Raw genomic sequence first — 21,951 nt, 5'->3', positions numbered from 1 at the left:
GATCCGGTGAGCGCTCCGGAGGGTCCGAAGTAGCTCCGAGTTCGTCGTCAGCGTCGTCTGGGCCAGCGATATCGATAGCGCAAATGGTGGGGAAGGTGCCTGCAAGCAAGCGCGATTTAAGGAGCCGGAGGCGCCAAACCTCAGCGCGCTCGGTCCGTTCCTCATCGCGGCAGGTGGAGCAACTTCGGGGGCAGCGGCTCATTTTCACCTCCTTTGTTTCCCAGTTGACCTCGGGGTTATGCTTTTTGAGCCAGGAGTACCCGAGTATCAAGTCCTGTTTCCCAAGGTGGGTTACAGCCAGCTGAATGCGTTCAGAGTGTCCGTTGTACCGTAGAACGAGGTCTGTGGTTTGGCAAATAGACCCAGCATCATTGGGGGTGCCGTCGACATTGTAGACTGGTATGACTGATTTCGGACTGGCACATTATTTCGGTTGACGTATTCTGTGTCGATAAAGTCCGAAGTGGCTCCGCAGTCGACTAGACCTGAGAGGGAGAGCTTGAGCGCGTTCGCAGTGGACTCAAGTTCGAGAGGAAGGTGGAGCGAGTTAACCCCAGGAGCGGCAGAGATGGTATAGCTGCCAGGTAGCTTTTTCTCCCAGGCGAGTCGGCGGATCCGAACAGGGGCTTCGGAGGGGGCAGAGGGTGCGTCTTTCGTTTCAGGCTCGTTGTAGGGCAAGGGAGTTGATTCATCATACAAACAAGTGAAACGATTTATGGACGCAAACAAGGGCACACCAGTCACTCGTCACAGGGGACAAAATCCTCTGCCGGAGCCTCCGAATGCGCCTCTGCTAAGGCCGCGGTATCGGACAACCGCGCAATCAGCTCTCCCAGCATCTCGTCGCCAAGTTGCTGGATTACCGAGCCGTCGTGGTAAAATCTAGGCTAAATCTGCTAGCAGCCTGCTAGTACCCCCATTGCCTAAATGTCTAGCTTCTGCTAGCCAGCCTTTAGCTAGCATGTTGTTGCCTACTGTGACTTATTGTGACATGTGTGACTATTATTTATTAATATTATTATTTCCTTATCTAGTATTATATCAGTGATGGGAGTATTGATATCTGAGTATTGTTTTGATTGTAGAACCAATTTTGATAGCCATCACTAATTTTGATGGCTCTATGATACCACATCATTTCTGTCCCAATTAGGATAGTAATTGATATAGGCCTTCCTCACTATATACCGGGTCATCAGCCTGAAGAAAAGGAGTTAAACTTCCATATATAGTAATATCTTAGTCATATCAATCAATTTGATTTATCAATACTGATCTTTGATGACTTTGTACGCACTATCTAGCCTAGTTCTGCTAGCAGTAGCTAGACTATAGCAGGATCTAGCCTTCTAGGCAATGGGGGTGCTAGCAGCTACTAGAAGGGCTGCCTAGATCTTACAGCTACGGGTGCCATGCAACCTCCTTCACAAAGCACACTCTTCAAATACAAGCACCACAAACCATAGACACTTCTAATCTCAACAGGCACTAAATACAAGCTCATATTTTCCAATGAAAAACAGACCCGGGTGCTGCTTCAAGTTCTGCTTGTGTCCTTAATGCATGTGTGCCAGCGGCAATGTACCAAGACACAGTCCGTTAAGAAACCCCTCTCCCAAAAAAAAAGAACTAGAAGATTTATTATTGGGTGGATTGAACAGCAAGCCTGCCCCACTAGTGCCAGTCAGCTATATTTGATCAGGCTATACAGGCTCAGTCTGTGAAAAGGTGTACTCAGGCAAGTCATACATGTTATTGGTAAAGTTGTATTTGACAAACATGTAGTTATAGTCAATATGAAGTTGTACCATAATTTTTAGTTGTATTTTTATGGGGGACATATATGGGCAATATACCGTAACATTAATAAACAACAAGTTTGAAATAAAAACATAGGTAATTTCAAGACAACTTTAAAATTTTGTTAAACAAGTGATTAGCAGTTGTGGGTAACTTAGTATTCTAACAAGGTACCTTTCATCTTGAACAACTTGGCTCCAAAGAACTTGGCACAGACAAGGTACACCTCTGATTCTGGAACAAGCTAACTTCGAATAATCAAAGTACAAGTTTGGAAATACACGATGCAGCTTCACAGGGTGCAACTTAGTTTCACAGGGTGCACAAATTACTCTTATATTAAGCAGATGTCGTGTGAATGTATGCACATGTTTGGCATCAGCTTTGGCAATTTATTTACTCCACATTTCCACTTTTGGGACCACTGCTGTTGAAACCCTAATTTGGTAAGAAAAGCTGTAAAGTCTAATTGGGACACAAAGCTGTAAAATCAAGATTTTACATCAAGTACCATAAACAAGTCCAATCTAAGGCTATTTGTGATGTTGTTCTTGGCTGTAATATCAGTATAGAGGGCATGCAGATCTTGATATTTCATAAGCTCATGAATAAAATTGGCACATGCAGTCTGCAAAAAATTGTGAAACAACATTTGAAGCTGGGGCGTAGCCCCAGCCTGTCTAGTGCTGACTAATGATACTACATGTCATGCCATGTGGTGACCATCCTGACTCTATGAGATTTTGACTTGGAAGCAGAAGATGGAAAGCATGGCCTGGATGTTTATAGTCAGGCTGTTCTATTAGCCACTTCATTCTACCAGAATCTGTGAAGCCTTATATATTATGTAGAGCAATCTCTCTCCCAGTATATATTATCAAAAAATCAGTTTGCCTGATACTGATTCAGTAAGCAATTACTAATTTGGCTTCTGGTTCAACAGTCAACTTGACAGAAGTGAGTTCTTGTCCTAGAACTGGAAATAGTTGTCTTGGGTCAAGGGAAAGTTGTACCCACCTGCCAGAAAAGTTACTCACTTTCTAAGTTGTCTAATACCTTTGCCAAGTTGTCCTCAACCTAAGTTGTTCCATATGAAAGTTGTCCTGATGTGGTGTAAAGTTGTCTTGATATAAGTGCCACTTTTATCAAAAAAAGGTGTCAATAATTGAAGTTGTCTCAAAATTATGCATGTCATTTTCACCTGTTTAGCCCACAAAACACTGTGAGTTATCAGTGGTAACCCGCCGGGGTGCCATTGACAAGGCTCAGTATTTTCAGAACATCCCCTGAGGTGAATAATTGCTGGGGAGAGTGGTGAATAAAGTTGAGCTCTAAGGCAAAATTCGTACCAAGTCTAGTATGTAAGGGGTGAATAAAGGTGAATAATACAATGACCAAGTCCCCAGAAGTCCTGTTATGTGACATGTGTGACACATGGTCCCAGAAGGAAATTTTATTGATAGGCATTGAAACTGATGTTTCAGTGGCTGCGCAATACCTTTTCACAGTTGTATAGAGTGACACGTATATCAGATTTCCAAAAAAGGAAATTTTCACCATTTAATAGTTCAATCGTCAGAGAATGTCACAAATCGTCACAAAATGACAGTTCTCTATTTTGACTATACAAATAACTTTTATTAAGTGATGTATAGTAGCAGGTGAATAGTTATGCCAGCACAAGCCAATCACTAGCTGATCTACAACTGATGAAATGATATCTCAATAACTAGAGTAGCTACAGAGCTAATTGAAGTATTACCAAGGATACTTGAGTGGAAGGTCAATATCCCTATCAATACCATGTCATCAGCATACCCATACTGCTGCATGATTATCTATCAGACATTTTGATCTAGCTATATCTCTAGCAGTTCTCTATGGATTCACATTATTATTCCACTAGTAGGTAGGTGGTAATATTGTCTTAATATAATCTGATATGACCATAGTCACATGCCTTTAGAATATACTGTCATACCACTTTTCTGTAGTTTTTCTACCTCAAATTTGACCAGGCATAATGATGACCTGATATCTGGGTGAGAAATGCATGGATGACCATGGGGTCAGTTTTGCTATGGTCAGATAGACATTCCAGATAGCCCTACAAGCCACCCATATTTTTAGGCACCCTATATACCTGTCTATATGGCTCATATCCTATTATTTCAATCTCCCAATAACTTACTCAGAGGTATGGAATCTCCAATGAGATGAAGGTAGGAAGTAGAAGAGGGGTTTCCCTGAGAGATGTTATGCCACCCATGATGTTTTATCCTTGAAATCTCTTGTTATTCTCCATTCTACATATTACTGCTATGTCACAAGATATTAACAATATAGCCATGATCTGCTAGTTGATTGTGGATCAAAATAAGTCAAGTTCAGTCAATGAGGTATATACACATACCCACCTACTCTGATTGATGATTGTACATACCTGGATGGTGAAATCAGGCAGACATTCAACTGTAGGTTAGATGCAAAACTAGTTTACATGAATAGTGGGGTCTATAGACTGAGTATTGGACATTGAGATGCATGTATTGGGGTATTGGGATATCTACTAGGACCCTGTACTGGAATTGTTTGGGGTTATGGCATGTGTTACAGAAGGTAGCTAAAGAGAGGGTAGGTACCTGTAGAGCAGAAGAGAGTGTCTTCGCTATTACAACTGGTCAGAAAATAATTTCAAGTAGGATTCAAGACTTGATTGTAGGATGATATACACCTTCCCATGGACCTGTCCAGCACTTGAATCAACCTTATAGCTTTGATGGATCTCTCACAGTAGCATCATCAGTGTTATCTATTCCCAAAATGATGGGTTCACCATGGTATGGCCTGTGGAAGTCTGAGAGATTTCAGTATATTCAATGGTAGGGGTATGATCCACCTCCCATAAAGTGGTGCCCCTGCCTCTCTGGCATATCTCCATCCTGGGTTATGTGGCACCTAAGGTCTGCAACAATTGTCTCACCCTAACACATGCTACAGCATCACTAATGGGTGGGATTATAATGGACTATCCTGTGATATCATATCAATTTAGATCATGAGATTCCATGCATAGGGTCCCAAGATATCAGCAAAATACTCCTTAACTTAGTGTTTACACATGCTTAGCACTAAATAGATCAAGGTAATAGGTCACAGATGATATGGAACATTGGGCTAGATAGGAGTAGGATAATATACCTTTCAAATGAGCCTTCCTCTAGCTTTATCCACTGAGGCCAGCTGGAGATCTAAGCCTATCTTCCAAAGTTGATGGAAATCAAATGTTACTGATGAGAGAATGTATTGTGTTTTCAGTGCCCAATTTAGTTGGGATTGGAAGTAGACATAGTCAAACATTGGCTTAGGGTATCTGAAGGTTCAAGTCAGCAGTCTTATCACTTTAAGCACCCACATATCCTCTCTCATATGAATAAATGGTCAGTAGAGTGATTGTATCATATGATGGTGATTAAATGCTATGTTCAAGTAATGATACTCTGAAAGGCCTTCCTGGTAGTACTGAAATCATGTATTTATATCAAGTGGTTATAGAAATAGAAGCCCATCAGTTGAACATCAGCTAGTGATTAGACAGTTCTGATACTACTATTCAGCTGCCACTATACATCACTTAATGAAAGTTGTTTGTATAGTCAAAATAGAGAGCTGTTATTTTGTGACAATTCGTGACATTCTGCAATGATTGTGGAAATTTCTTATATGTATCACTCTATGTTACAGTATATAACCATATGACATAGCCACTAAAACTACCAACTCCAATCTCTATTGACGAAAGTTCCTTTTTAGGACGCTGTGTCACCTGTCACATAGTGTGCCTCCGGGAGACTTGGTCTGGATGACCTATATTGTATTATTCACCTTTATTCACCCCTTATATACTGGACTTGGTACGAATTTTGCCTTAGAGCTCAACTTTATTCACCCCTCTCCCCAGCAATTATTCACCTCAGGGGATGTTCTGAAAATACTGAGCCTTGTCAATGGCACCCCGGCGGGTTACCACTGATAACTCACAGTGTTTTGTGGGCTAAATAGGTGGAGCTGTCTGCTTCAAGTCAGAAAGGCCGAGAGTCGTCCAGGATCGCTAAGACGGGTTCTGAGATGACTGCGTCCTTGATGGCTTGAAAGGCGGCGACTTCGGCGTCTCCCCAGGTCCACTTCTGGTCTTTCTTGGTAAGCGCAAAGAGAGGCTGCGCGAGGCCGAGAAATCCCGAATGAACCTGCGGTAGAAGTTAGCAAACCCCAGGAACTGCTGGACGTCCTTTTTATTCTTAGAGTTTCTTCTCTTTAGATCCTCCCCTGCTAGGTCGGTCCCTCCGTGTATTTCCATAGCTCTTATTCACCCTTTGGATCCTCCCCTGCTAGGCTTTCATTGGAGTTGCCCTTACTTATGGTCTGAGTTAGCCCTACTTCTGATAAATGTCACATATTATCTATTATATATGGTGATGCATACATACATTACTCCTGGTAGGAACAAATGTCAGGAGTGATCACTTTAGGTTGACCCTATTAAACATAGTCTGAAACCCCTGATCAAGTGTCTACTGGCAATTCCCCGGATTGTATTTTGAGAGTCCTATGTATCCAAGGCTGGAATTATAGGCCCAAAAGGAAGTTGCCCTAACAATCCCTACCAAATTCGATGAAATCTATTATCTTGGCGAGGAGCCAACAAGGGCACTGTTGAATTAAGTTTGGCTGGGTTAGGTTACGACTTGTAGAGTATTCTACGTAAATATACCATGTTCGCGCGCGGAAGAGCTTTTTTGTACAAAAGAACCCTCATAGTGGACCGTGAAGCCCGCGTTGACCGAATTGGTTGCCACCTTGCAACCAAAATAAACCGGTCAGTCCGTGATCGCACGACTATGAGCTCAAGGCGTCATGCCTTACACCGGAGGCATGTGCCTGGGCATCAGGCTGCCTGATGCTTAACGGGCATCAGGCAAGCACTGAGCGCCATTCTGGGGTGTGACATGCTGTAACCATGAGGCTTTAGATTGATTAGATAAGATTTAGATAGCACTGAATTCACAAATAAGTCCCTTTTTACTTGAGTTACATTCAAGTATACTATCAGTAATTCATAAGGTCAACTTGACTGTATATTACTTGGCTATATTCAACCATAAAACACTCTATTTGTCCATTTAAAATGTATTTTTTGGTTTGATAGACCTACTTGACCTGTAGTATATACCAATCTGGCCATTGCATCTACTCTTTACCCAGATAGGTTAGTATGAGCAATGGTCCACCCATAGGTGTCTATGAAGTGACCTGAAGCCTTCCCCATCTGGACTGGTGGGTATTCCTGCATTCTGGTAGGCAGGCTGCTAGTGGTTTACTTTCTCAGATGACTGAGCTGGTCATAATTAGCATATAATGTATGACTAGCAATCTTAAACTACAGCTGCTCTAAGCAGCAATTTGACCCTTTGCTTTATCTCTATCAAAGAATTGTATATCAGGAAGGCTCACAGCAACTCCAGAGTTTGCTCTCAGTGGTGTTAATCATAAGAAAATACATTGCTCTCCAAGGGGGGCGCAAGATGCCTATCACGGCTATGGGGCAGGGGGGGGGGGTCCAGAGCCTAGAAAGAAAACTTTTGTGTTTGGTGTAGGGATGCTTCAAGAGGTACTTAGGAGGCCTTAGGAGGCCTTTCATATGTAGATCTTCCATATTAAATGCCATTTTATACCTTTGAATGCAGTGAAACCCAGTTTTTTTGGTGAAGTGACTAAACTTGTCACAGTCTTTGATAGCATCAACATATCATCATGATGCAAGAAGCAATACAACTTTATATGAAAGTTCATTTAAAGGCATAGGAACATTATAATAGCCTAGTTACAATTTAATTTAATCACATTTTCCATTTTCAAGACCTCTATCGATCATTTTGATGTGATTTTGATCGCATCAGTCACGTTTTCGTGGGAGATCATTAGTATATAAGGCAGGAGGGGGGGGGGAGGGGGTCTGAAGGCCCAGAAAAAAAACATTCGGCCCTATGTACATAATTTGAATGTTGGGCCCCCCTTGTTGCTCTCACTGGTATCCTATAGATCCCTTCAAGTTATATAGGAACACCAATAAAATCTACATAATTTATTGATGTAGCGTATAAATGCCTCATGGCATCAACATGTCAAACTGGCCTGGTGCTTGCCTAGTGCTCGCCTGATGCCCGTAAAGCATCAGGCTGCCTGATGCCCCGGCACATGCCTCCGGTGTTATCCGACGATTCCGATGTCCGCCCTGCAGGCAGCGCAACAAGTAACGGGTGGCAATGACAATCCGGAGGAAGCAGGACCCCCGAAAATACGGTGTTAACTTGGGTACAGATTCGGACACAATTGGGTCCAAAAGTGCCGATCACTTTGGCACCTCGTGCGGACAAATTTGGTCAAGAGTCGGTCCCAGTTTGTGACCAAGTCCGGACAAATTTGCCGGCCGCCAGAGCGGCGAAGCGGTGACGGACACCCGAACGTAGTCCCTCCGACCGGGTCTGCCATCAAACAGCAGCGCGTGCTTGCATGTCTGCGGAGTGGCCAGCAAACATCACGGAGGCTGCCCAACACATTGCTGGGTGCTTTTGGGCTGCCGGGGTTGTTGTCGCGCTGTTTGCCAACACATATCGGGCACCGGCTACGGCTGGCCCGGTATCCCAGTTTGGGTCCTGTCAATGGGCAAGTTTGACAGCCGCCCAGCCCGGTTGCTCCGAGGGTCGCCCCCTGAGTCCCTCGTGGCCCCCTAGCCTAGTGGTTTTCGCGCTCGCTGCATCCTGCGACGATCTCTTGATCGATTTTCGCTGTTTCATGCGTTTCCGCCTGAATTCACGCGACGTTGATCCCATCAGCGATTTGATGCCGCCAGGAACTTTCATACATGTTCGGACAAATTTTGCCCAAATTTGGCCTCTTGTTCGGACAAAATTGATCGGAGGTATCAAAGTCCCAACCGTATTTTCGGGGGTCCTTTTCACGCCAAGTTCTTGCCATCCAGTGCTGTGCTGAATAAGGGTCTAGATGATCCGAGTCCGCGTGGATCCGGAGTGACGCGCGATTGCAAATGCATCGCCACCTGCGCAGTCTGGTTTTTCCGATCCCGCGCACAGGGGTGCCGTCAACACGGGAGTCGCCTGAGTTAATATAAAAAGAGGCAACCTTGCTCACCGTCTGAGCTACTCTTCCAAACTCACCAACAGGCGCGCGGTTCTTCCTTCCTTCCCTGCCTACTAGTACTCACGCCACAGACAGAACGATGTATAGCCTTAAACACTTTGCTGCGCTCTTTGCGCTCAGCCTTGCCGCGTCGAGCACTGCCCTCGAAGTCCATGGGGCGGCCAACGCCGACTGCCGGGACATCTTCACGTCGCGCTACCGCAACCCCGGCGACATCTGGGAGTGCGTCAACCTCGGGAGCGGCGTCAGGAGTCTCGCATGGCGCGAGCTGCAGAACGGCGGCTCCGAGGTCTTCGTCGGCAACGGCTGCACGGACTATCGCGAGGGCTTCGACGGCGAGTCCGGCTGCAAGAACGCCCCAGACGGGTGCGTGCTTCTCATAGATGTCATTGCTGTGCTGAGGCTAACGTGTGCGCAGGAACAACTGGCGGAGCGTCCGCATCCGCGTGAGCAACCCTGACCCGTCCCTCCCCGAGACCGACCTGCCCGAGCCGCCGTTCTGAGCGGCGGAGACGTAACAGAGTCAGTAGCTGTACCCATGTGTCCATTCGGTCATAATCATCGAGCTTTCGTAAAACTGTGTGCTGCCGATTCACTGATCACTGAAGCCGCGATGGAGACTGGCTGACCCGACAAATCATCCGATCAAGGTCACATCGTGACTTTGCGATCACTTGCTCACACGCTCGCGGAGTGCCACGACAACACTTCTCCGATACCGTGCCGCATCCAGCGCGGTGTGAATCATACAGTCCAGCGGCTTTGCGCAACATCAATATGCGTTGGTGGCATGCTTTTGAGTCAGGGAAGTGGTGGTGGAGCGACACGCGGCTGCGAAGAAACGGCATTGGGGGTCCATGGGGGAATAAAGTGGGGCAGACACTGGCAAGTGTGCGTCGGCTGTGTCTATCGGCGTATCTCATTGACTAATAGGCGCCCATACTTTCACTTTCTTGCGGCTCGTCCAAAGACTCTAAGCGCCAAGCGGCTTTCTTCGATCATCTCCCACTTGAGGCGTCGTCTCAGATACGGCGCCCCACATGCTTGGGCACGATAGGAGGCTGCGCTGGTTCTGTCGGCAATAGTGATTGTTGCGTAGAAATTCCCTTGCTCAAGCCTAGCCTCAAGTATCCCCCTCCCGCTCGTTCCCGATCTCGAAATCGCTCACGGGCTGTAGCGGGAGAGTGTGTATGGTGTTGCGCTAACCAGGCGCCTCAATATTGCCTATAAAAGAGCGGCGGACGAGGAGTGGTTGGCACCATTCCTTAACTTCTCGCATTCTGATGGCCTGGCTCAGGATAGCCCGTATCATCGTCCTCGGTGCGTGGCTCTTGCTAGCACCTGCGAAGTTGAGTTCTGACACGGGCGTGATCTCTCCAGTTATCGCGACACTCTTTGGACTCGCAGCGCTCGGCCTCGGCGCCGCGCTGGCAGACGTGAACAAGCGGCTGTTTGCCAGTGAGATGTCCTTGTCCTATGCGGGCCTCGCGATCGCTTCCGGCGTCCTGACCCTCGTGGTCGCTGTGCCCATGTGTGTCCCATCGTGCCCTGCGGTTCAGTAGCAGCTAATAGCAGTCCACAGACTGGTGTGGGCATCCTGGGTCGCAGTCACGGTGGAAATCCCGTTGCTCTTCGCCCTGGCACTGCTGTGGGTTACAACGGGCGGACTGACGGTCAGCGCGCTGCAACAACGTCCCGACCCGGAGTCGGACATGCTTCCTGTTGCTTTCCTGTGCTCAGCGGCCGTTGCCCGCGACGACAAAATCGACGCCAGTGTCAAGAGAGTCATTGGCGCACTCTGCGGCGAGACGCGTGACATTGCTGCATTCGGCGTCCTCAATTTCGTGCTGTGTGCGTCCTGTATCAGCCTTTTGTTGGGTTGCCAAGCTGATTGTGGACAGTGATGGGCTATTCGATGTTGCTGCTCTTGATCGCGGCGCGGGCAGCGGCGGCGCAAGCAACAGGGGGGTGTGGACCATGTCTGTTGTCGGACTCGCGGAGCTGCCGCTCCCGGCCGGACCCGGCGCACAGGAGATGGCAGAGAGCGCAAGCGGCAGACGTAGTCATCGCGTATAAAGGCCCGGTGATGACGAAAACCGGCAGCTTGCAAGCGAGCACTGGCAACCTGTACAGACAATGCGTATTGCGTATCAAACGATTGGTTGTTGAGGAGTGCTTTCAAGCTCTGGGAGCGAAACCTATTTCTGGATCCAGCCGATCATAGGTGTAGTGGTGACAGATTCCCGCCCTGCCGAGCATGATTTGAAGATCGATTGCAAGCAATGTGTCGGACAGCTATGTGGTCGGAGTTGACGTCGAGATGTCTTCGTGATCATCTCCCGCACACCCCGTGGCACATAAGGGAGGCGACGCTCACTTTGCTGGCACCACTTTTCCCATTTCCCACTGGGATCCACGTAGATGGGACTGCGCGTGTCGCTCCAGCGGGCGCCCGCCGACTCTATCACGCAGATCAGGACGGAGACGCTGATGCTCCCCGTTGCATCGAACACGAGTGGATGGGCGACCGCAAGCAGCGAATGGGGGGAAACTTTCCTGACGCCGATGCCGTGCGTCCTCCGTTCCAGTCCAAGTTGCGCAGATGACCAACTTCAGACAAGGATGACGCCGCTCCCGGCGCCCCAGACCGTGGTGGTGGAATATCAGCTGTTTCCCGGGTTCCCGAGCCTAATGACCTGGTGGAGGCTTGGGGTAGCAACAACAGCTGCAGGAGGGTCGGCACCGGTGACCACAGATACAACAACCAGCCCCGCCACACCAGGTCGATCTCAGACAGTTCCGGACGTCCCTACTCCCACCAACTCCGATTCCGAAACAGCAGTTGTTTCCAAATCCAGGTCTGTACCTCGGGATAGTCAAACAACGGCCAACGGAATTGTCATTTCATCGTCAGGCCCACTCATCAGCCTGAGCGCGGGACTGCTAAGCCCCCCATCGCCAGCTGCACCTAGTCCGAGGCCAAGCGCTTCACCGGCGACACATAACCATCGGCCCGGGACAGGCCCGGTCGTCGGCATCGTGCTCGGCGCAATTGCCGGAGCCATATTGCTCGTACTTGTTATCCTGGGGCTCCGGCGCAGAGCCTTGCGCCGTCAGGCCAATCAGCAGACCTCTTTCGAGCCCGCGCCGCAGGCAGAAAACATGCAAATAACCCCGCGTGGCACGCGCATACTCGCCCCGCCGCCATCTGAGAACGGATCACTCGCACGGGTCGTCGCCGAGGCACAGGCGGGCATGCTGCGCAAGATATCCAGCGTACGGCATGGGATGAGACCAGCGGATCCAATAGTGCCCGGGGTTCCGCCGGCGGGCCGGGATGCCGCAGAGGCGCTGCCGAGTGAGATTTTGCAGCATGTGCAGACAATGGCAGCAAGGATGGCGTTCGTCGAGGCACAGCTCAGGATCATCAACGCGGTCGGTGGGCAGGAGATGGAAGCGCCACCGGAGTACTCAACCAGTTGACTTATGATATATTGATTGATATAAGCGAAAGTTGGCCATGGCGATGCTCTTACGATGCTCCTAAACAACTCCTAAATAGAGGTTATTAGCAGCCCCGATTCTAGCAAAATATAGAGGACTGATGCATGAAAACTAAGAATGATTTAAGCTCCACTTGTAAATTTTGGGAGAAAAGTGCCCGGTTGCGTGGCAGGGAGAAGTGGTAACATTCTAAAAGATGTAAGAAAAACAACTCCACCTTTCAGTTGAATGACCACAAGTTACAAGGTAAACCAAAATTTATAAACCCGTTTTTTTTCGCTGCTGATAACCTCTAATGTGTCGTGTTGCCACATGCCATAACGTTGCCATGTACCTAATCAAACAAACACAAGGCTTGAAGCGAGCCGCGGTCTGAGAGCGCATGCGCACTGATCGGGGACTCCGTCGTGTTGGGTCGGTGTGAGGAAACGTAACCGCCATTGCCTACAGGCTGACTGTCGGGCAGGGTACCAAGCAGCATAGTCACGGACTCACCCACCTAGCGACCTGGACGGATTTTCGCTCTATCCGCTTGGCTTGGGGCTGGTTACGGTTGCCAGCAAGTTGCCAGCTTTGAGGCAAAGCAGATTATCCCGGGACCAAGACCATCCGGATGCTTCTTCCAGTCTGGCTTGATCCGCTCAAACGCGCTTCAAGCAATAGCCGAGCAAGCGCGTGTAGCGCCCATGGCAAACACATGCAACAGCTGTGCCAGTGTGCCTTGCATACGGGGAGGAATGCATCCCTCCGAAGCTACATATGCCTTATGCACACTTCGGTGGGTAGTTTTCCCTTTTCAAGGTCCCTCATAGGATCAGGCGACGGATCGCGCGCCTCTCGTCGAATTTGACCACTTCGGAACGGTTACGGACTGATTGCGTTAAGGTTCCGTCACCCAATACAAAGCGCTGATGGAGGATCGATTTTCGGAGGCAGCAAATGCGCAGGGGTCGTTTTCGACGACGGGAGTGTCCTTAGACGGTGGCTGCCAGCTGGTCGTACCTCTGGCGCGTCGGATGTATAAAGAGGCAAAGTCGAGCCCTTCTGTTCTCCAGTTTTCTTCACTCTACCACTCCGAGCCGGCGAGTGCACCCTCTCCCCTCCGTCGCCTCCATGCTGACTTAGTGCGCAGACCAAACCATGTACGCCGTCCGCACCTTCTTCGCCGTCCTTGCCCTCGCCCTCGCCGCCCGCGGTGAGATGCAGCTCGTCGCGAACCTCAACTCCGGCTGCCAGCGGGCAGTCAAGTTCATCTACCGCGAGCCCGGCTCGATCCAGGAGTGTGTCAACTTCGGGAGCGCCATCCAAAGCGTGCAGCTGACGGACCTCCGCGGCGACGCGACGCTCTTCCGGGACTCGAACTGCGGCGGCGGGAGCGCCCCCCTCGGCGGGGGCTCTGGCTGCGTAAGCGCGCCAAGCGGGTGCGTCCTCTCGCCACCATCATCCTGACATGCCCACTGATAACTCTCCGTAGCGTTACTTGGCGCAGCGTCCGCCTCAGCGTCAGCAACCCCGATCCAGTCCTCTAGAAGTTAGATATGCTAATTTGGTTAATATTTGGTTAATAAAAATCTCGCCGTCTGAATTACTTATCGTACAATGGTTGGTGCTGTTGACGGCGATGGTTCTGCTTCAAGGAGCTATGCAGATGACTTGGGCAAGATTTTCGCCGGCGAATGATATCAATGCCGTCACCATCGACGGGAGCCACTAGGTCAGCTTGCTGATCATATTGCTAGACGATTGTGCCGTTGTTGTAAAGACACGGTGCGGTGTCGATGATGCTGCTGGCAAGCTGCGGGTTATTGGGGTCGTTGTCGGAGAGGTTGGACAGGTCCCATGAAGGCCTCCACGATGTTCCGTGTGGTGGTGGTGGAGCGGAGCCAAGATGCAGAGATTGAAATCGCTGATCGCTTGTGACATTTGCTGATGTCATCGTGGGAACGGCGGGGCACTGCCATGTCACTTGTCCACCCCCATCATGGACTCCGCGCTGACTGAAGCAAAACAAGACTCCCTCCACTTCTTGGTTCAGCATGTACGTGAAATTCATCATTCATACTTACTGTACTGTGTTTAACTCATGCAAAACAGGACCCCACACTCACAACTATTGCCGATGGCCTCCGCATCAACACCACCCAAGCTATGTTCAAGGAATTGTCAGGGGAACCCCCGCTTCAGGTCCGAGTGCATCCAGGGCACATCCAACCCTTATAGCAGAAGAAACTCTCTATGGGATTAACCACTCAAGATTGCCAGGTTCGGTGCTGATTCAGGCTTGGAGTACCACCCCTGCTACTTGACCCCTCCTCCTCTGCTCTTGTCGTCTTTACGCCTGCTATGTCTACCGGAGCTGCTTCAGACGCTGACGTGCACATGCAAAATTAGACAACCTCACCAATATCCTCACCCACCTTGCTTCCCAGGCTGTGTCAGGGGAACCCCCGCTTCGGCCTCCTTCAGACCATCCGAACACATTTGAGGTGCATCCAACTGGCGCCCCCTTGGACGCTCCAACCCACCCCAACCCTCGTCCTCAGCCTCCTTCGCCCGCACAATCACCGATCCGTCAACACCCTCCTAACGATCACCTTGGGACAGAGCCTGCAACGCCGCTCAGGCCTTCTGCGCTCTACGTCAGCAGTTACAGATGACCAGTATATAGTTGGCGCCCTAGCAGGCAGACCCTCAGAGTTTCTTCTCTTTGGATCCTCCCCTGCTAGGTCGGTCCCTCCGTGTATTTCCGTAGCTTTTATTCATGCTTTGGATCCTCCCCTGCTAGGCTTTCGTCGGAGTCTCCAGGGTTGCCCTTACAGGCTGCTGCACCACCTTCGGCAGCTCCTGAACCGACTTTGGCATCTCCGAATGCCCCCAATGTGGATGTGTTATTTGGTGACATTACCGTCGCCTCAAAACTGGTCTTACAACCAAACCCCCCCGTTTGCATTTAATAGAGATCGCAAACGCGGCCGCACCTTCCTATACGCAGTCAAGACTTACGACTGGCTTGCCCCGGAGGCCTTCGTGGTCAACAGAGAGCCGAGCGAAGAAAAGGCTGTCCAAACGACCCCCAGACCCCTGTGACCATCTGGCCTGGTGCACTCAGGCCTTCCACCATCATCCTCCAGTTGGACATTGGGCCTCACAGCCCAGCGTGGATACAACGGATCAATAAAATGGTGCCCAAGGTGGACTGCCCCAAGATTGTGAACCTGGCAATGGTCAAAGCAAAGCGAGGCCCAAAGTGGAAATGCGTAGATACAGGTGGTGATGAAGAAGTGCTTGAATAAATTGTATTATAATAGATCTTATTGACATCTGTTGAAAGTCTATTTAGATGGATTTAGTATTGGGATTTGCCATTCATTTGAATTTGATACTGAGGTTTAATATTGATTATCAGTGCTCTTGGGCCAACTATTAGAATCATATCCCTAAGAACCTAAGTCTGATTAATGCAAGATATCCCTAGAAATACCCAACTGAAGTCTTAAGGTCCGGGGGGTCATTCGAGGACGTGATTCCGTTGTTGATCAGGGGATCAAGTCCGTGGCGGAACTTGGTCACCTTGACCAACGCGTCTTCGAATCCGGCGAGGTCCATCAGGTCCTCGAAGTCGTCGGTGTACTGGTAGACATCCTTGGTGCCCATGTGATAGGCGGAAGTCTCCAGTTTGGAGAGAGCGTGATCTTGCTCATTCTCCTCAACGAACCGGAGTCGAAACTCGGAAACGAACGAGCCCCAGGACGGAAACGGAAACGGGGCTTTGCTTCCGTGGCGCTCCGCCCATTGCTGAGCAGGTCCTTCTGCCATAAACGACATGGCATAGCGGACGGCCTTTTCCTCACTCGCCTCTCCATTGACCACGAAGGCCTCAGGGGCAAGGCGGGCGTAGGTGCGGACCGCGTAGAGGAACGCGCGGCCGCGTTTCCGATCGCCGTTAAAGGTGAACGGGGGGTTTGGTCGTAAAACCAATTTTGAGGCGAGGTTGATGTCGCCAAAGAGGGCCTCGGAATCGCCCTGAACCGGAGTCGGAGTCGGAATCGACGTCTCCGGTGGTGGTGCTTGGGGTCCGCCAGCAGTATTAGCGGCAGCAGCGGCAGCGGAAGCCTGGGTGGTGAGGAGAGTAAGGGCCTCAGTTAGGCGGTCGATTTTCGCCTCGAGTGCATCCAGCCGAGTGTCAGCGTCAGGAGTAGCTCCGGAAGGCATGACAGGTGCGGGGACGACAGGAGTGGCACACCTGTTTGTCCCAACAATCACTGTCAATTCACAGTGTTGACCCGGCGGGGTAACACTGTGTAGCCAAGTAAATTTGCATGGTTCCCATAGAAATGAATAATTCATGGTTAAAGGGATGAATAAAGCTGACAATTTCAACACTTTTTCACAGTTTTCAAGTGCAAGTCCGACACATTGTGGCTTATCAGGGAATATACAGGTATGAATTATTATGAACATTTATCTTGGATTAACATGAATTCCAAGTTAAATTCACTATAGCTTGTCAATGCACACTAGGTTATGAATAACTATGACTATTTACTTGTGAATGGGTGGGTAATCAATAGATGTATGGTAATCTTGACTTTCTATATATAGCTATATGAAGATGAATAGGTAGGTATATAATAGCTTAAAAACGAAGAGCAATAAACAAATGATGATGAATATAGGAGGACTGTAAGATATTGGAATGGATCGATAAGCAGTGTGAAAGCAGTATGAAAGCAGCAAACAAGCATATGATAAGTGAAATGGTGAGGGAAAGCATCACCTTACTGCTCCTTTAGGCCCGGTGGTCCACCCTTTCTCCCCTTCACTACATTCTTCTTCTTGGACGCACCAGTACTAACTGAGGGTATCTGGGATTTGGTCGATTTCCGCATCTGAGCAAGGAGATTTCTGTAGGCGGAGTTGGATAGTTTCTTCTTTTTTCCCCCAGAATTTCCCCCCCTCCCCTTCGTCGCCATCGTCATCGACAAGTCGTCGTCGCTTCCCAGCGTCATCCCCAACGGTACCTCGAGCACGCTTCCGTGGGACAGCATGCTGGTCTGAATCGCTGCCCGAGTCATAATCGCGCCCCCGCTTGCGCTTCTTTTGCTGCTCGGTCTTGTGCCTTCCTGTCGTCTTGTGCTTTCCTGTCGTTTTCCCAACCCCGCCTGCACTTCCGGCCTTCCGGGTACCAGCACCCTTTTTGGCAGCTGCGACAGCAATGGCAGTTGTGCGCCGAGGCCGTGTCCGGGCAATACTGTTAGCGGCAGTGTCCTCATCGTTCTCATCTTCCTCCGCACCACTACCATCTGGCTCGGCAGCAGCTTTCGACTTCTTTGTTGCTCCAGGGTATTTGCCGCGCTTCTTCCCCTTGTCAGATCTTGGATTCCGATCTGTGGGCTGCGGTCGAAGGCCACAGTCAACGAGCTGCAGGTATTCAGCCAGTATCTCCTCCTTCTCCTCGTCAGACTCGACTTTCTTCCAATAGCACTCTTTGTTTTCGATCGCTTTCGCAAGAGCCCGAATTGAGGAGCTCTTTTTCATCGCTGATGGCGCCATCCACCCGCAACTTGACGGCCAACCGACAAGATGAGCGTCATGCATTTTGACAATAGAGGTTGGATAGTTTTCGTAGTTCATCCGTACCGCTCGTTTAGCAATGCGACCTGGCAGAAAGCTGTGAGAGGTCCGGATAGTAGCAGTAGGGGACACATACGTAGACCAGCCTTGATGAAATCTTGACAGAAAGCCTTGAGGGCCGCGATGGACATGTGGTCAACGCCTAAAACGAGAGAGATCAAAATGCGAATGAAAAGGGGGCTTGACATTACCATTTCCTGCTGTCTTTGACCAGTTTCCGTAGTCCTCGGCAAGCTCGCTCTCTGTCATCCCCAGTCGGTCATAGAGGTAACGACCGCCACCGGCATCAACGACAGTCGGCATAGCGAGAGTGTTGTCCTTTTTGGTGGGGGCTATGATGCAGATGGAGATGTTTTTTGTTCGTTTGCGAAGGTCGGAGAGCTACAAGTCAAGCCAGTCAGTATGAGCAGACGAGACAGAGCCCTTATGTACTCACAAGTTTTCCTACCCCAGCCGCTGTTGACGAGACATCCTTTGCCTCGCTGAGCGCTGAAGCACGAGTCCCAGTGGACTTGAGTTTCTCTCGAGCCGCATACTCTTTGATAATTTTCTTCTTCTTGGCGGCAGGAAAGTCGATAAGTTTGGGATTTTGCTTTACACGTCGTTGGGCAGTAACGTAGTTGATGGGCTGTTTTCCCGCGGCTTTGCGCTCTGAGGAATAGTTATTTCCAGAAGAATAGGATCCAGAAGCAGTATTACTGACCCTTGTTAACGCTTCGACAGTAATATCCAGTTAAGGCGCTTCTCTCCGACGTCGCCCGCTTGTATTTCCACTGCTTCGAGCTTTGAAGCTTGTTCCGCACTGCACCAATGCGCACGTTGTATTTCTCCGATAGCGCTTGGACTAGACGATCCTCTTTTTCTTTTTGCTTGCGATGAAACTCCGCCAGCTCGTCGACGACCCTTTGCATGCGCGTTTTTTGTTGACGCTGCTGTGCGCGGTAGCCAGCCGGCTTCTTTGTCTTAGCATACTTGCGCGATGGAATCGTGGTTCCCACTTGTTCTTGGCCCGCTGGGTGTTCATCCCTCAGCGCCCAGTCCTCCTCCTCCTCTGTGTCGGAAAGAACTCGACGTTTTCGAGTTTGAGTTGGATGCGTAGTCAGTTCATCTTCACTTTCGCTGGAGTCTAAGTCGCCAGGTGGTTTGGGTGGGCCATGCGCAGGTTCGTCCTCGTCATAGTCCATCTCCTGCTCGTCAACAAAGCCAACCATTTCCTGCTCTCCAGAGCCCATGAAATCGACGCTGGGAGTATATGTCGAGTCGTCTAGAGTCGGGTTTGTAGGCAAAGACCCGCGGGAGAGAGATGCCTGTCGAACAAATGTGTCAGGGTTCAGGTGGCTCAAAATTTCGAGTCAGGCTGAGTTCGTACCATGAACGCAGTATTCTCTAGCAATGCAGCGCTGCAGCTTCGCAGGCTTGCGCTGCGGATACTATGTAGTAGAGTCTTGGTGTTTGGGATGATGAGGTGAGTGTCGAATGGCGAAAATGGAAAGCCACCGAATGTCACAACCGTGACAGCAACTTTGCGACTCTGCGAGTAACTTACGGAGCTAACGTCCGCAGATACATCCATGCCGATTGTCATAGGTTACAATATACTAAAATGCCCAAGTCCTTCTGCCCATCGGCGTGTCGCCTGCTCAGCCGCTTGCGCCAGCTCCTGCTCCGAAGCCTGGGCTCGAAACTCGCTCTGTTTCTGGCAGCCCTGGTCCACCCATCGAAAAAGGCCTCCAGCGCTATACTGTACAAAGGAGCTCCGTGTCTCGTTGTCTTTGATCGCGGTATTGGAATGCATAAGAATGGCGGAGGGGATCAAGATGGTGAAGCCGGGAGGGAATCGGATCACAAGTCGTAGGTCCCAGAGGATCAAATGCCCGCCCCGGTCTGGGTCAAATCGGCCAAGTGCTGTGATGGCACACCAACCCCAGGCCAGATTACCGAAGTCAACATGCGGCGCGCAGACCGCGCTGACAAAGTTCCAGGTGCAGGCGGCGAAAACACTGCCTGCAAATGGCCAGCGAAGTGCAGGCGCCCACTCCGCCAGCGCAGCATTAACGGCTTGGTATGCGCTGACAAGCAGCGGCATCCAGAGCCGAAATACTGCTGCAGGATATTAAAATCAAGACGGTCTCGAAGGGGGACACGCGTACTGCTAGTATACCCAACAATCTTGACAAATGCCTCGTTCCGAAGCAGCTCGTCGGTCACCAGCTTGTTTTCGCCATGAATAAGCAATTCTCCTGGGGCCTGGTGGCATATAAGTCGCGGGAAATGATACAAGGAGGGGTTTTTACCGTTTGGCCGCCTCCGTGTGAAACTCCGCGCGCGAGGGCCGCAAACTCGGCGGCTGCTCGACGATGGCCCATCTTTTCACTGCTGACTTGAATTCGCTTCGACGCGGCTTCGAGACTGGCAGTGGCCTGCTCAGTAATATCGTCCCAATTTTTCGGTCGAGGCCGGCCGGCCAGCAGCGCAATAAGTCGACGACGGCAGTCCAGAATGGGAATGCTCTCGCTGAAATGAATTAGAAACTTTGAGTAGGGAGAAGAAAAAAACACGCACCCGTCTCTCCAATCCACATACTCTACGCCAAACTGAGCTAATGCCTTCGCCCGCTCTTCACTGTCCCAGTCGATGCGGTCGAGGGCTTTGACCAGTTCCGGGTCAGGCCCGGGTGCGCGCGGGTGCCCAGTCCAAGCGGGTTTTGTATGGGGTAGGTCGGCCGTGTCGTTCTCCAGCTCGATGGCCCGCTGCTTTGCCCCTACCAGCCGCGCGATCGCCACCCCCTTGTTGTAAGGCGCGGCTTGCAGCCGCTTCTCCCGACGCTTCTCGCGTTTCTTTGAGTAGGTGCGTGCTTTCGCGCTCAGCGTGTCGGGCTTTGAAGGCGAAAAGGTGGCTGCTGTGGGAGTTGGCGGGGGCTGGTCGTCTCGGTCATCGGGCGGAAGGCGCTCGCCAGGTAGGACCTCAATCTCGGGGTCCACCTCTTCTTCAGAACCCTTCTCGGCAATGCGCTGAGCGAGCAGACGCGCGACGTCAATGCTCTCGAGCACAACTTCCGAAAAGGACGCGCCAGATCGCGTCTGCCGCTGCAGGATACGCGACGCTGCGGGTGGCATTAGCGCGGGTGAGGGAAGGAGGGAGGGGACGCGTGAATGGAGGGGGGGGCTCTGCGTCGATGGCCAAGTGCGGCTTTCGTTGCAGAGCGGGGGGGGAGGCCGACGTGGATGGCCAAGTGCGGCTTTCCACGTCGGGTGGCAGCGAGATGCGGGGTATTAGGGGCTTACACACCTGTCATGGGAGATTCCGTGGTCGTCAGTGGCCGTGGAGAGTGTGCTATGCCGTGTGTGTGATGAGTGAATGTGTGTGAGTGAGGTGAGTAAACAACGAGGGTCGCGTCACACGCTCGTCATGTGATCACATTTGGGCTTCTCAGCTTGAAGTCAGCGATGAATCGCAAACGCAAACGTGTCCGACTGCTCCAGGATTCAGACCTGCCTGGTGTCATCAGCGTCGAGTCTAAGACACTAGGGCCTATAGGGCAAATGGATTACTCTCTGCGAAAGAGAGAGGAGCATAGAAAAAGGCTGCTTGGTATGAAAACAGCTAATATACTTCAAGTTTACTTACGCTTGACAGAAATGACCCGGCAGGAACGTCGCCAGATTCGGAGGGTTGCTTCCACAGGGCTTCACCCCGAGGAGAATGCCAGCGACTCCGCGAGCTCAGACCTGGAGGAAGGGGGGGACTCTAGCTGGGCCGACACAAACGACGTTTTGGACGGGACGGAGCAACTCG

At 50.4% G+C, this 21,951-nt stretch overlaps 2 protein-coding genes across 2 annotated transcripts; both read left to right on the top strand.

The window, feature by feature from the left end:
- Window positions 1-10,301: 10,301 nt before the first annotated feature.
- MIND_01285800 (uncharacterized protein) lies at window positions 10,302-11,167 on the top strand (the record flags this gene model as incomplete). The annotated part of the gene is made up of 3 exons (XM_037369328.1): window positions 10,302-10,549; window positions 10,601-10,867; window positions 10,920-11,167. The coding sequence occupies 3 exons, from the start codon at window positions 10,302-10,304 to the stop codon at window positions 11,092-11,094; spliced, it is 690 nt and encodes a 229-aa protein (XP_037214534.1). The 3' UTR covers window positions 11,095-11,167.
- Window positions 11,168-11,439: 272 nt separating this feature from the next.
- On the top strand, window positions 11,440-12,501 carry MIND_01285700 (uncharacterized protein; the record flags this gene model as incomplete). Its single annotated transcript, XM_037369327.1, has 2 exons — window positions 11,440-11,588; window positions 11,640-12,501. The coding sequence occupies 2 exons, from the start codon at window positions 11,440-11,442 to the stop codon at window positions 12,499-12,501; spliced, it is 1,011 nt and encodes a 336-aa protein (XP_037214533.1).
- Window positions 12,502-21,951: the final 9,450 nt, after the last annotated feature.

Source organism: Mycena indigotica (assembly GCF_014461135.1).
Source record: "Mycena indigotica strain 171206Taipei chromosome Unknown Mind.scaff0013, whole genome shotgun sequence".
In the NCBI taxonomy this organism is placed as follows: Eukaryota; Fungi; Basidiomycota; class Agaricomycetes; order Agaricales; family Mycenaceae; genus Mycena; species Mycena indigotica.
The sequence above is the reverse complement of the archived record's forward strand: the minus strand, read 5'-3'. Positions and strand labels throughout refer to the sequence as shown.